The sequence below is a fragment of the Apteryx rowi genome, unplaced genomic scaffold (genome assembly GCF_003343035.1).
Source record: "Apteryx rowi isolate R43461 unplaced genomic scaffold, aptRow1 scaffold_27, whole genome shotgun sequence".
In the NCBI taxonomy this organism is placed as follows: domain Eukaryota; kingdom Metazoa; phylum Chordata; class Aves; order Apterygiformes; family Apterygidae; genus Apteryx; species Apteryx rowi.
In genome coordinates, this window is record NW_020449085.1 from 2,847,870 (window position 1) to 2,861,822 (window position 13,953).

The 13,953-nt window shown below is 57.3% G+C and overlaps 2 protein-coding genes across 34 annotated transcripts in view; both read left to right on the plus strand.

Moving 5' to 3' along the window:
• The first annotated feature begins 1,959 nt into the window (after nucleotides 1-1,959).
• On the plus strand, nucleotides 1,960-11,697 carry SCAMP5 (secretory carrier membrane protein 5). The gene is made up of 7 exons (XM_026068405.1): nucleotides 1,960-2,061; nucleotides 2,524-2,597; nucleotides 2,928-3,056; nucleotides 5,772-5,928; nucleotides 7,285-7,386; nucleotides 7,771-7,888; nucleotides 8,516-11,697. The coding sequence occupies exons 2-7, from the start codon at nucleotides 2,591-2,593 to the stop codon at nucleotides 8,708-8,710; spliced, it is 708 nt and encodes a 235-aa protein (XP_025924190.1). The 5' UTR covers nucleotides 1,960-2,061; nucleotides 2,524-2,590; the 3' UTR covers nucleotides 8,711-11,697.
• A 219-nt stretch (nucleotides 11,698-11,916) lies between these two features.
• PPCDC (phosphopantothenoylcysteine decarboxylase) overlaps nucleotides 11,917-13,953 on the plus strand; it is a 56,377-nt gene continuing 54,340 nt past the window's right edge. For 11 of the 33 annotated variants that reach the window (XR_003253897.1, XR_003253896.1, XR_003253895.1 and 8 more), the window contains exons 1-3: nucleotides 12,579-13,116; nucleotides 13,584-13,643; nucleotides 13,766-13,932. Coding sequence is in view for 30 of the 33 variants with exons in the window: in XM_026068142.1 (XP_025923927.1) it covers nucleotides 12,996-13,116; nucleotides 13,584-13,643; nucleotides 13,766-13,932 (348 nt within the window). In the remaining 3 variants the exon portion in view is untranslated. The other 22 variants (XM_026068144.1, XM_026068145.1, XM_026068146.1 and 19 more) reach the window with 22 other exon arrangements.

The following is a 13,953-nucleotide window of genomic DNA, read 5'->3' on the forward strand; positions in this document are numbered from 1 at the left end:
CCCTTGGTGGGAGGGTGGCACGTGTGCAAGGAGGGGGGGTCTCCCCCCCCTTGGTGGGAGGGTGGCACGTGTGCAAGGAGGGGGGGGTCTCCCCCTTCTCCATGGGGGGGTGGTGCGCGTGCAAGGAGGGGCACGCTGCCAGGAAGCGGGTGTCCCTGGGGTGCCCCCGTGGGCGCTGCGCGTGCGATGGCAGCGCCCTTCTGCAGGGTCCCCTTCTCCGGGGCAGTGGGTGGGTGCCAGCCCTGCGCACCCCCGCTGGGGTGCTGCCTGCCCACCCGGGGGCCCAGGGCTGTGAAACCCTGAGAAACACCTTGCTCGCTGGGGCCGCAGGCGGTGCGCGGCTCTGCCTCCCCCGGAGCGGCCCTGCCGCTGGCCCGTGCCCCCGCGGCGGGGCCGAGGCCACCCGTGCGCCTCCCCTTCCCCGCAGCCGGGCTCGCGAGGCGCGCGGGCTCGGCGGCATCGAGCCTGCCGGCGCGGCGGGTCCAGGTGAGCTGCTGGCCCCCGCTTCGCCCTGCCCGCGCACGTGCGCCGGCGGCCCCGGTGCGTCGCGGGCGCAGCCTCGCGGCTCGGCGAGCCCGTGATCGCAGTGGAGCCGGGGAAGCGTCAGCTGTGCAGTCAGACAGCTCTTATTTATAGCCCGGGCTGCGAGAGGGGAAGAAATCCAACGTGGGCCGCCGTCGGATGCGGAGAATGACGCGCGATTGAGCCGCAGGCGGCGCGGGGGGATTTCTGTGCCTAGCCAGTGTCTCTGGTGGTGGGTTTTTGCCTTTTTAATAACATAAATTCCCTCCACGCCTGGCCCGTCACCCGCTGCCAGTGGAAGGCAGGCCCAGGTGACACGCTGCCTGCTGCTTCCCGCTCCGGTACGGCTGGAGCGGGAAGAGGAGCTGGGATCCACCCAGAGATGGAGATGGCTTTGCCCTCCGCGGGGCCGGAGGCTGCGTTTGCCCGCCGGAGGGGGGGGCTCGTCCGCCTGCTTTGCCCGCGCGAGGAGCGAGCGGCCGGGCTCCCGCAGCAGGCATTGCGCTCGGCGCCGTGCTGGCACGCACCGGCCTTGGCAGCGACGCCTGCGCTCCGCGTTCTCCAAACCGCCTCCGCTCTTCCGGCGAGGCGAGCGTGCCGGCTGGCGGGACCTCGCGTCGCCAGCGCGGCCGCTCCGGTCGAGGTGGAATTAGGCAAGTGCAAAGCCCAGAGGCAGCACCCGATGGAGCCCCGCGGGTCGGCAGCAGCGTGGGAACAGAGGGTGCTGCCTTCACCCTGAAAGTTAAAACCTCGGTCCTTAGTTCTTGTTTTGAGATGATGCTGCAGATTCGTTTTGGTGCTGGGCCAGGGCTGAGCGTGGCAGGGTCCGGAGAGCTCGCGCGCAGCCCGGAGCCTCTGGAGCGCGAAACGCTGTGCAAAGCGCCCCGGGGCGCTGCCTTCCCCTCGCCGTGCTCCCGCAAGGCAGTGCCCGCGTTGGCGCCTCTGGAAACGGCACGAGGTGCCGAATTACATGAGTAATCGTTAAGCCGGCACTCAAGTGACTCCTTAGTGCCAATCACCTCTGATTAGTTTTCGGCTGATTTCCCTCTTCCCTTCCAGCCTGGTTTTTGGCTTGGGCTTGCAGAGGACATACTACGGCCTGGCTCGGGTCTGCGCTGCCGCCCCCGGAGGCGGTGAACGCCGGCGAGCCCCCGCCGCGCACAGCCGCCCGGGTCCTGGGAAGTCGGGTTGCATCCCAGAGCTCTTGCAAAAGCTCCTGGCTTGGGCAGCGATGCCGGCACTGGTTTTTCTCCGCCGTGAAGCCAGCTCGCTCGGGGGTGCGCTCGGTGCCGCGCCACCCTGGGAGCTCAGCGGTGGGGCGCAGCGGGGCCCTTCCCCGGCCCCCGACCCCACGGCTCCCCTTGGGCACGRTGGGGGTGGATGTAGGTCGCTCGAGGAGGAGTGCGAGGCTAAGCCTGCGCCCTGCCCCACATTGCTGAATCTTCTTTTAATCTTGCAGCTCCAGCCAGCGCTGGAATTGGCACGTAAGCTCTGGGCCTTAGCAGCCGGATTTATCCTGTAGCGAGCCAGGTGTCGACGGTAAGCCCGTGTGTGTAAATACTGTAGAAGAGAGTGGCCGCATAAATAAAGCCAACCGCCCTATTATAGCGCTGTCCTTGAGTTATTTTGGAGCAGTGGAGGAAGGTGAAGGCTGTCTTTTCGGGGAGGTTCTGCAAGGGGAGCGGAGGTAGCTGGGATTTGCTCCAGGGCGCGGAGCCGGCGCTTTGCTGGCGTGGGGGAGAAGCTGCCTCCCCCCGGGTTTCGGAGGATCAGCGCTGCCGGCTGGGCAGTGCCCGGCTGCGATGGGGATTGCCCGGGTACGAGGTGGGGGCTGTGGTGGGGGCGGATGCTCCTGCCTGCTGGTGCGCGGGAGAAAGAGCGTTTTCCTTCCTGCTAGCGGCCTTTCCGCAGCACGCAGGCACCTCCAACGACCGCTCCGCTTCGGAGCGTCCTCTGCATCTGCTTCCTTCACACCGCTGTTTTCCTCTTGTTTTCCTCCAGCCTTGGCAGAGATCCGAGTTGTTTCCCTACCTTTTCCGTGGGACGCAGAGGCTGAGAGCGTGCCAGCATGGCAGGTACGGAGGGTCTCCGGCTGGGCTATTCCCGTGTCTTGCCTCTGGAGAGGCCTGGGGCTCTGCTGCCTGTGAGGCTTTGGCCTTCGTGACCCTGTTGGTCCTTGGTGGGATTACAGAGGTCCAAGCTTGGCCGTGCAGGATCCATCCGGCTGCGCGGGCAGAATTTGCGTTGCTGTACAGCTGTGGGTGGGCTGCTGGTGACGGAGGGGAAATTCTCATTTTCTATTTAAAACCAGGCAATTTGGGAGGTTAAATAAGATTAACTAGAAAGACTGCGTTCGTCTTCAGTTCTGTGCAGTGATCAACACTGATGAAACTTTTTTGTTACAGAAAAAGTGAACAACTTTCCTCCCCTCCCGAAATTTATCCCTCTGAAGCCATGTTTCTACCAGGACTTTGACGCGGAAATCCCACCGCAGCACCGTACCATGGCCAAGCGGCTGTACTACCTCTGGATGCGTGAGTCAGCGGGCTCAGCCGGGCTGGCGGGAGGGCTTGGACGGGTCACGTCTGCCTTTCTGAAGCTGCTTCTCTGGAAGTCGCCAGCTCGAGCAAGAGCAGGGGAAGCGTCGTTCTGCCCCTTTGCCCCTCCAGGCCTCTCGCTCTTGTTCAAGGCCTTTAAGAAATACCGTAGGGATGGGATTGGGGCTGCAGTATCCTACTCCAAATTCCAGCCCTTCCACACGTAAGGACTGGGTTTATGGCTGGACGTGTGGATCTGGCTGCCCTGCTCCCTCGGGCCTGAACTTCTGCGCTTGGCCCACCCATGACCAGGGCTTCCCACTGGAGCCTGCTGCAAGGGGACCGGCCTCAGCAACCGTGTTTCCTTTTGCTGGATTTACTTGCCTCTCTGTCCTGCTGAGCTACCAGCCGCCTCACGCAGGGAAGCTGCAAAGCCTCCTCTGGTTTCCCCCTACCCCTTGGCTAGGGAAGGGCTTTCCCCATCAGCCCAAGCTGGTCGTGACCCCCAGGTCGGCTCCCGAGAGCCGTTGAGCGCCAGGGCTCTGTACCGGTCACTGACCCTAAGCCAAACGCACGTGTCCAGCCCAAAGCCACGTCCGTGGGCCGGGTTCCTGGCGGCAGCCTGAGGCTGAAATGCCGCTGTGCGGGGGTGAGGCGAGGGCTGTACGGAGGCGGCGAGCGGCTCCCAAAACGCGGGAGCTCGCGGCTTTCCCCGAAGCCGGACCTTGTCCGTTCCTCTTGCATGCTWCTGCGTGGTGTGCTGTGCTCCGCACTAACAGAGCCATCGCGGTTTCCAACTCGTTAAATGAGCCGGGATCTCTCTTCCTTACCGGTTTGCCCCCAGGGCAGGTAGCACAGCTAGAGGGAAGGGTCGCTGCCCGAGGGGCTCCAGCGCTGGAAAGGGACGTCCCTGCCCGTGACCGTCCCCGGCCGCAGCCTGCCCCCGGGCTCGTTCCCCCCTGCCCTAAGGAGGGGAGCGGGGCMAGGGCCCGCGCGCGGCTGCGCGCAAGCTGTGCCGTGCCGCAGGGCAGCTCTTCTGATGAGACCCGCTTGCTTAGGAAATCCAGCAGTCAGCTCCTCCTAGAGAAGCTGGGGTCTGTGACGGGTACGTGCCCCCACGTTTAGCTTTTGACTTCTCCAGAGCCAGGCCTAGGGTGCTGCCTTCAGATCTCCTGCCCAGAGCCAAAGGGGGCAGCGTGTAGGGGAAAGCATTGCTGAAGACGACGCTAATCGCAGCCTGGCTCAGCAGGGGACTGAATGGAGGCTGAAGTTGTGCTCGGAGCAATTCCCTCCGGGTGACAGCGGAAGCGCGCCGGGAGACAGCGGGAGGGAGCAGGCAGGGCTGCCCTCGGACCCCCCCTCGGCCAGTCGCCTCCCTGGGGCCCGTTGGCGCAGGCCGCGCGGTTCGGCGGCGTGGGCAGGGCAAGGTGGCACCGTCCGGGCTCAGCAAAGCCTAGCTCCTTTATCAGGCGGTTCCCTGAACTTTGGAAGCCCTCGCGGGAGTGGCTTGTGCTCTGGGCGCAGATTACGAGGAGCTGAGCCGAGCTGGCACYGGAGGGACGGGGCGCTTGTGCTTCCGATAACGCACCAGACACCACCCTGCTCTCACCAGCGGGTACCTTTGGGGCTGCATCCCGTCAGGAAGGTGACCCTAGGGTGACTCGCCTCTTTGTGTCAGGRGGGTTCCTATAGCTTTTTCATGGGAGAAGGGAAAAACTTCCCCAAGCCTCAGGGAAGCCCAATGTTTTTATCTGGGGCATTACATTCCCTCGCTGTCCTTGCTGCGCTCAGTTTAACAGAGCTCGGTTCTCGCGCTAGGCTCTCCAACGGCACGAGCGCCGGCTCTGAGCTGGCTGCGTGTCCGTTGGCTCCTGATTTGTCTGGGAATAGTCTTCAAGTGAGCTCTGTCTCCAGAGCTCCTTTCTGGGTTATTTCTCCCCAGCCCCCCCCGAAGAATCGCCCAGCCAGGCGCAAATGCCGACGGCGTGAAAGGCCCCCTTGGTATCCCCGGGGGCTTTGCGAAGCGGCGAGCGCCCGTCGGCTTCCCCAACTGAGCTCCCTTTCTTGCGCGGTGGAGGGCTGCAGCTGGCCGCTCTCTTCTGGGCAGCGGTGGGAGGGTTTTGATTCTCATCAGAATAATGAATCATTCTTAAAAATCGGAGGCGTCAGAATGCAGATGAGTCTTCTCCGCTTTGTGCTGTGTCCGCTCAGCCGCGTTTCACAGCGGCAGCCCTTGTGCTGCTTAACCCCGAGCAGAGGCGGGAGAAATGAGCAGACCTCCCCGCCGAAGCGGCCGGGCAGCGGCCGAGAGCGTGACTGCGGCTCTCAGAAACGCTCGGATGGTGTTCGCTCGCCCCRGCAGGGAAACGTGCTTTCAGCGCGGCCATAGCTGGAGGCAAGTGAAAAAGCTCCGCGTGTGCTCTGCAAACCGGGCCTGCGGGACCTCGCGTCCCTGCTCCTTAAAGGGGGGAGCGTGCCGAGCAGCCAGAAGTGAGCTGCTTAACTGCCGCCTTCTCGCTAGCTAGCTTGGCCCCACTGCCCGAGGGAAGGGAAATCCGGCTCGGAGAGCACGCTGCTGACGACACCCTGCTTTAGGTTAGACCGGCACGGACGTCCCTGGATCCCGGGGTCGGAGCTGCCGCAGGGTCTCTCTTCTCACACTCACCTCCTTGTGCTACTCTGCTCCCTCTGTGTGTGTGTGTGTGTTTGCAGTGAACAGCATCACCTTGGCGGTGAATCTCGTTGGCTGCCTCGCATGGCTCATTGGAGGCGGTGGAGCTGTTAATTTTGGACTGGCAATTCTCTGGCTCATTCTCTTTACGCCCTGCTCCTATGTCTGCTGGTTTAGACCTATTTACAAAGCTTTCAAGTAAGTGTTCACAGCTGAGCTCAGCTTTTCACAGTCTTTTTTTTCCTCCCAGTCGGTGCTTATCTTGGGACGTTGCCTGGACGTTTGGGGAATTTCTGCTCTTTCTGTCCAGCCTTTTAGCTTTACTTTCTAACCTTCAAAGTAAGGGTGTGCAGGATTTCCAGACGGCCCAAACCCCAGCCATTCAGCAGAAAGACGGTTGCCCGCCCTTACGTCCGGCTCGGCGCAGTGTCGCGGAGCTGGGAGGCCGGGGGGCCTCTGGGTGTGCGTTTTGCCCCCCGCGGCTGGGCGCTGTGCAAGGCAGCAGTGCAAGGGGAGGGAAGCCGTCCAGCTCTCTTCCCGCCCCAGGCAACAGGTAGTTGCACGAAATTGAAAAACCTCTATATTCTGCAGCAAAAATGCAGATTTTTCCCTCCCCTGCTGCCCATCCCTGAGGCCTCGTTTATATTTTTTCATAAGTCTCGGGGGTATTTGTATTGATTATACTTGCTGCTGAAATCAATTGCTCCTCACTGCTGCATAACATAGATTGATCTGCCCGTGGCCCTCCGTGCACTAAGCCTCCCGGGAGGAAGGCATGGACCCCTCTGCGGACCATGAGCGGGATGCTAAACTCCTCACGCAAGATGGGTTTGAGTCCCTGCTCCGCCGCAGGCTCGCTGAGCAGGAAGCGCTTTGTCTGCCCTTGGCCTGAGTTTTGCCAAATCTGCAAAACCGGGGGCCTATTTCTTCCCCATATGGGAAGGCTGAGTATGATGGTAGGACCATGTGAGCCGAGAGCCCTGGCGTTTGGCGGTCATGTCTGAACGCAGGCGCCCCCTCGGCTGTCTTGCTGTGCTGGCCGAGCCGTGGGAAGGGTCTGGTTGAGCACTCTGGCTTGGCGCATCTGGATGGCCTGACTTGGCCTCAAAGAAACATCGGTGGGAGGCCCACCTAAAGGGGGTCTTAGATGGAAGCTATGTTTGGCACAGCTCAGATGCTCACAGAGACGCTTGCCGGGGCTCTGCTGGCATACAGCAGCTGCCCAAGCACAGGGATGTGACTGCAAAGCTATGTCCCTGGGAGAGCAGATGCCTAATGGTTTTTCTGGCTGCCCTTTCACCACCTTGAGCCTCTCACATTTTCTCCTTTCTCTGTGGTTTTGCTCTGGTGCCTGCTGTCTGCAGGAAGCTACTATTCTCACTGACTTATCACAGCCCTGTTCTCAATCACTAAACCTCGGCCGGGGGGAAAAAACACAGCTGCTTCTGTGATAAAAGGGTCCGAGATGGGAGCCCATAGTGGCAAGAGCATCTGCCTTCCCTAGGAGTGCAGCAGGGATGGAGACCTAGGAGGTGACTGAGCCCTCTCTTGCAGGACAGACAGCTCCTTCAGCTTCATGGCCTTCTTCTTCACCTTCATGGCCCAGCTGGTGATCAGCATTATCCAGGCAGTGGGAATCCCTGGCTGGGGTGTCTGGTAAGGAGGGAGCTGCTCTCGTGTTGGGTGCAAAGACAGTCACCGTTGCTGTGCTTGCTGTCAGAGGACGGGGTTCAACAGGGCTGTGGAGGAGATGCCAGCATCATGGTGGCATGGCCTGCTTGGGGCCTCCGTGGGGTAGTGCTGGGAGCACAGAAGGGAGGCGTTTGTGCATTGTGGGGGAAGCCCAGCAATGTGGAGAAAAGCAATGGGAGCAAGCCGGCTCTTACTGTTTGATCATCGGTGCTTCAGTGGCTTCCCACCTGGGGGAAGAAGGTTCAGGAGCTGGGAGGGTTGAGGGACAGGGATGTTGGCAGGCTGCAATGCGCAGGGCCAACAGGGACGGTTGCAGGCTGCTTCACTGGTTGCTTGATCTCGTTGCAGTGGCTGGATTGCAGCAATTTCCTTCTTTGGGACCAATGTGGGGTCGGCCGTGGTGATGCTGATCCCCACCGTCTTGTTCACAGGGATGGCAGTCTTCTCCTTCATCGCTCTCACGATGGTACGACTGCAGCTTGGCGGGGAGGAGGGATGGGGGGGCTTGAGTGGCGGAGGGAGAACAACTACAGCGTCTGTAGGCCAGTGCCCTGGGGGTACCGTGTCCTTCCCCAGCCCAGTTAAACTCGCAGTTTGCCGTTTCCACCACTCCCGTTACACTTTGAGCAGGTCAGGAGTGGCTTTGTCCAGCTCCAAGTGTAAGATGTAGGAGAGGGCACCAGTCCTGGTGCTTGAGCCCCCTTTGGCCACGTGCAAGCTCTGGGGTGAAGGCGGTTAGACAAGCAGAGCCGAGCCCAGCCTCTCTGGTCGTAGCCACCACTTGGAGGTCATTCCCTCGGCGAAGGGAGCGGGTTTGGGGAGCAGAGGTGGAAAAGGCTAGGATAGAGCTGCATTCACCCTCCTGGGAACGAGCCCATGGGACTTCCTCTGCGTTGAAGCAGCCTGTTTTGTGGGGACGTGCAGCGTGTTTTTAGGGTCCCGTTCAGCTTGAGGGAGCCCTGGCTGCTACCCTGGAGGTCAGTGGGAGCTGGAGTTGCTCAGCACCTTCCGGCATCAGGCACACAGGGAAGAGGAGAGGGCTGGGATCGTGCTGCCTTACAGACAGGTTTTTCTCCTTGTCCAACCGCTCCAGGTGCATAAATTTTACCGGGGGAGCGGCGGGAGCTTCAGCAAGGCCCAGGAGGAGTGGACCACGGGCGCCTGGAAGAACCCCCACGTGCAGCAGGCAGCGCAGAGCGCGGCGGTGGGGGCCGCGCAGGGGGCCATGATGCAGCACGAGACGCAGTACTCGGCCACCCCCAACTACACCTATTCCAACGAGATGTGAGCAGCCGGACCTTGTCCTCGGGCGCCGGAGCGGGGGGGAAGGGAGGAGGAGGAAGACGGCTGAGCCGAGTTTCTGCAACCATTTTGGAAAGGCGGAGTGTACCACAGGGGATGATTCTTTTCCCCTGTTCTCTGTAATGACTTTTTTTGTGGTTGTCTTGAGCTCTTTTTTCTCTATTTTATTTTTTTTTCATTTTGAAGAGGCTGTGAGTTGACCTGCAGGACTCTTGTTGTGTGTGGTAATAGGTGTACGTTTGTGTGTTTTCTTTTCCCTGTGAAATAGTGTATGGTGATGGTTTTTAAATTACTGTGGTGATAGGTGTATGTTAGAAGTACATCAGCCAAAAGCCCCCCAAAAAAGGAAAGACAAAAATAGCAACCAGCACCCATCTCCTCCCTTCTTGTGATAAGAGCTGAACTACACTTTTTTTTTTTTTCCTCTTTCAGTCGGTAGTGTCCAGCCATTTGCCACTGTCTCTACCCAGGGCAAACAGTCCTGGGAATTCTTTTCTTTTGCTTTTTAACTAGCAGGTGGCTGGCTGATTTAGTGTTTAAAAATAAATAAGATAACTCACTCCTGCTGTTGATATGCTGGAAGCTGAGAGATTCCTTCGCCCTGGCTCAGGATCTACAACTTCTCTCTGTACGTGGTGTTGTAAATGAGTAGTTTACACTTTTGACATGGAAGACCAGTATTAGTGTGTGACTGTGAACAAGAGCCCCGGTGCACTGTGTGTGTGTGTGTGTGTGTGTGTGTGTGTGTGTTGGGGAGTGAGGACCGTTTTCCCTGCAAAATTGGCCCGTTTGAGATTCTGCATCCCGAGTCTGTTTTTTAAAGGATTCTATTTAGAAAAGTGACTAAAATTGGCAGAGTGTTTCTCAGAGGACCTATTCTTGGGCAAGGCTCCAGGTCCAATCTTGCCACCCCATCTGCAAGCACATAAAACCAGTCTCGTCGACTGACTAAACAGGGTGACCAAGATTTGGCCCTGTTACCTTTAGAGGCGTGCACTAATTTAGGGCCCTTTAGGAAACCTCCAGGCTAAAAGATGATGGTGGCAATAATTCCTTCTCTCCTGTGACTTCTAAAAAGGTCAGTGGAGCTTGGCCTTGTAACTCCGCTAGGCTCCCTTGCCCGTAACAGATGTAGTGGCCCAGAAGTCCCGGCTCCTTCGGCCCTGAGACCCTGCCCGGTTGGTGGAGGTCGAGCTCCAGGGAACTATCCTGCACATTAGCAGGAGGCAGCTGAGCTCACGCTGCCCCGTCTTGTGGTGGGAGATTCAGGGAAGGGAAAGGTGGCCGGCAGCTCCTGGAAAAGACTTTGATTCCTAAGCGGAGCTAGCGGACATCGCAGAGCAGGAGTAGGAAAAGCTCCTTCTCAGAGATGCTTTTCATACTCTAATTGCACTTTAAATAGAGCGGTCAGATTTTTCTCTAACTCATGGAAAAGCAGCCCAGGTAGAGGCTGATCTGGCCCCTTTGCTCAATTTTCTCCTGCCCCACAAGCCTCCCGCTTGCAGCAGGCAGGTGCTCGCCCTGCAGGTTATAGCTCAGTGTGCCGCAGCCTAGCTGTAATCTTTCCCCCGCAGCCTTGCCAGCGAGAGCTTTGCAAGTCGCCAACCTCTTGACCCCCCTCCCTCTAGCTGCTTAATGATGCTTGTATTGAAATTTATCCCCAAGAATCATGCCAAAAAGGAATTTATTTTTTCCAGCGAAGCACACCAAGAATAGTTTCCTCCTAAGGGTACCACTTCAGTCATTCTGCAGTAGCCAGTTGTCTCTCGACAAGACTAAAATGCAGCTAATGATAAAGATGCCTCTGTGTGTGTGTGTGTATATATATATGTATAAAACGTAAAGAGAAAACTAATCCTTTGCTGAGCCTATTATGTACTTAATCAGGTTTAAATATTGTGCAATTCATTTATAGCTAGCCTAAAACTTACTATGCCAAATCATGTGCTCTGTCATCCCATGTGTGAGAAATGCTGAATTAACAGTAACTTCACTTTTTTGCATTTATAGTAAGATGCATAAATGCTAACTGTAACGAGCTATATCTAATAGACATCGCTTCAGCATCTAACCACCCTCTCCAGTGCGTCTCCTACACGTGCGAGTGCGATTGCTCGGCGGTGAAACGCGTCGCTGTATTGCTTCAGCCCTCCAGCGCTGCAGAAGCCGGGCAGGGCGCACGGCCCCGCATCCATAGCGGCTGTGCTTAATCCGYGGCCGCGTGACGTACGGGCTGAGGCTGCCGGGCCCCGCCGCGTCGCTGGGGTCCACGTCGGCGAGAGCGGCAGGCAGCTCTGGGCTGCAGCGCGCCTGAAGCTTTACTGCGCCCGGGGCCCGTTTGCGCGCGCCCTGGTGTGAGCGAAGCCCCTCCACTCCCAAGGCGCGGGCAGCGCCGGCCTTTCCTGCGGCGGCTTCGTCGCCTCCCGCCATCCAGCGGCTGGGCCCGCTCTGACCCCCTGCAYGGATCGGTTACGCGCAGCGCGAGGCCCGGGAGCTCCTCTGAGCCTGGCCCTCTGCTCTTGTCCTCTCCCAACCCTCGTCCCTTCCCTCCTCCCCTTTTCTTTTTTTCCTTTTTTTTTTTTTTTCCTAGCAGCAGGTTTTCTGCTGCCCTCTGAAACACCAGAACCGGGTGTTCGAAGCTCGAAGGCTTTGCCCCTGCGTGCTCTGCTCCCTCCCCGCCGCGCGCCCCAGCCGTCGAGGCGCATTGCGGTGTTTCCGCGAGGGGAGGCCTAGGGGATTTTTCTCTCTTTCTTTCTTTCTTTTTTTTGGAAACACAATAAGATGTAAGACTTGGGAAATCTCTCTCTGGACTGTTGCGGCGTTTCGAGGAGCTGCTGTTTCCCTCAGCCATCCGTGTTTGTCACTGCGAGGTGCGAACGCAATAAACTCGACCCAGATGTGGACACCTYCTGTTGTCCTGGCTGGTTCTTGGAGGGCTGTGCTGGCCGGAGGAGGCCGCCGTTGGTGCCACCCCCGTGCGGTTTGGGGGCTGGGGGGCCGTTTCCAGCGTGGAAGGGACGGGAGGGCTCCGGGCGGGCACGGCCGTGCCGCCCTATCCCCGAGGCCTGGCCGACGGCAGCCGCGAACCCGCGACCCCGGGGCCGCGGCGCCCTCCCGCCGCCGGGCGGCAGCGCGCATGCGCCAGTGGCGCCAATGGGCGCGGGCGCGGGGAGGCCTGCATTTCCCATCGGGCCCTTGTCCTTCCGGCGCGGGTTGCGCGCTTGTTGCTGGGCGACGCCGCGGGGGGTGGCGGCGGCGGGCGGTGAGTAGGGCCGAGCTCTGCGGCGGCCCCGCGCGGCTCGGGCTGCGGACACCGGACACCCCCGCGGGGCCCCCCCGGGGCCTCGCCCCTCGCGCCGGCGCCGTTCGCGGAGGGGTCCCGTAGCTGCGACGCGCTCGCGGGGCTCTTGGTGCGCGTCTGGCGGCGTCGTAACGCGTTACCGTAAYAACGCTTTACCGTAATAACGCGTTACCGCCCCCCCGCACGTGCTTATCGCTGTAAATATTGCTTGTTCGTATTCCGGAAATCCGCAGGATCCCTTCACTCTGCGGTCCACCTTGACCGCCTTTTCGAAGTGTTTTCGGGGCTATATTTAAAAAGTAATGAAATGAGCGAGTAGAATTATAAATTGCTTGCTTTCTCATTATTTTGTTCTTCAGTTAATTTTCTGGAGCTGTGTTTCAATAAGAGAAAAGTGCTCCCCAGAATATCACACTTTATCATTAATATTGAAACTTAATAGTTCTTTTTAAAAGATACCTGTTATGTCTTATTTCCCAAAGTTTAGAATGTGGATGTTTTGGTGAATTCATTGTCATTTGGTAATCAAATGAGATGTGTATCAGGTGAGTAATCTGTGATGACTTTAATTAGATACAGACAGCCATGTGAAGTATTACTATAGTCCTGAGATACCCTAGCAAATATGCATGTTGATTTTCTTTTTCTCTGATTGCTCTTGCTAATAAGTGCTTAGAAGCCCAAGCTGAAATTGTGCTCGTCTTGTAGTAGGTTTTTTACAAACACGGTGAGAAGCCTCAGGGGCCCAAGCTAAACAGATTAATTCTAAACAGAGCATGGAAAAAGGAAACTGTTTTCATATTTTGGCTCTTTTGTTCTGCATTTTATTGGTTGACTGTTTTTTTTCTTTTGTTGTTTTGTTTTTTCCCATCTGCTATATCAGGGAGAAACAATCATTGAGAGTAATTTTGGTGCTGCTATAAACATAAAGTAGTGATACAGCAGGCAGTAAGGTGATGCTGCTTGCCTGATGGCCCAAAAAACGTTACTTACTGAAATGTCTCCCTGCACTTATTACTTATCAGAGCGTGGAGGGAGACCAGCTCAACTGAGTTGCCTGTCTTCCGTCTTCCCTGCAGTCAGCAGGAAAGGTGTGTTGTAAATTCTGTGCCATGTTGAACATGCAAGATTGTGTCTTTGTTTTTAGGGCTGTTGACTTTACCAGAACAAATGAATGGCCTACTTTTGTAGTTTTAACGCTTTGCTTACTGATATCCTAAAATAAAGTGTAGTTAAAAGAAATAGGAGGACTGGACTGCTCCCATGCTTAAAGGTCAGCCAATGCTTAAAAGCTTTGCAAATTGGGGCCTAAATGTTTGGCACCCAACTGAATTACTCTGGGTCCTGCATAGGCCAGGCTGAAGTCCGTGCCCTTGGGAATATGTTGTTGCTGGAACCCTGCTGTACTAGTCTACTAGCTTAAAGCTAGCAAGCATAGATATAGGTATGGCAAATGCATACTTAATTTCAGTATATACAACCTCTGCTAATTTGATTGTCCCTGGGACAGAACACTGCACCTGCTTAATGAGAGCGTCTTGACATTTGTGTGATTTAGATGGAGTGTTCCAGATTGAAGATGGATTTCACGCTGTGCTTTGGAGTTGTCAGAAAAGAAGTAAATAAGTAATTAAGGAATAAATAAGTAAATAAGTTTCCCAGTGCAATCGTTACTAGCTAAATCAACCCCAAAGTTGGAAGGATGCTTAGTAAAGTTTGTTTCTTTCTCCGTGCTTGTAGATTTTGATTGGACCATGGAGCCCTTATCACTTCCAGACCCACAGTCTCCTTCAGAAAATAGCTCATCTGTGCCACAGAAAAAATACCGTGTCCTGGTGGGTGTGACTGGAAGTGTGGCTGCCCTGAAACTGCCTCTCCTCATCTCTCAGTTGCTGGAAATCCCTGGGGTGAGTAAATCTCATGTTGGT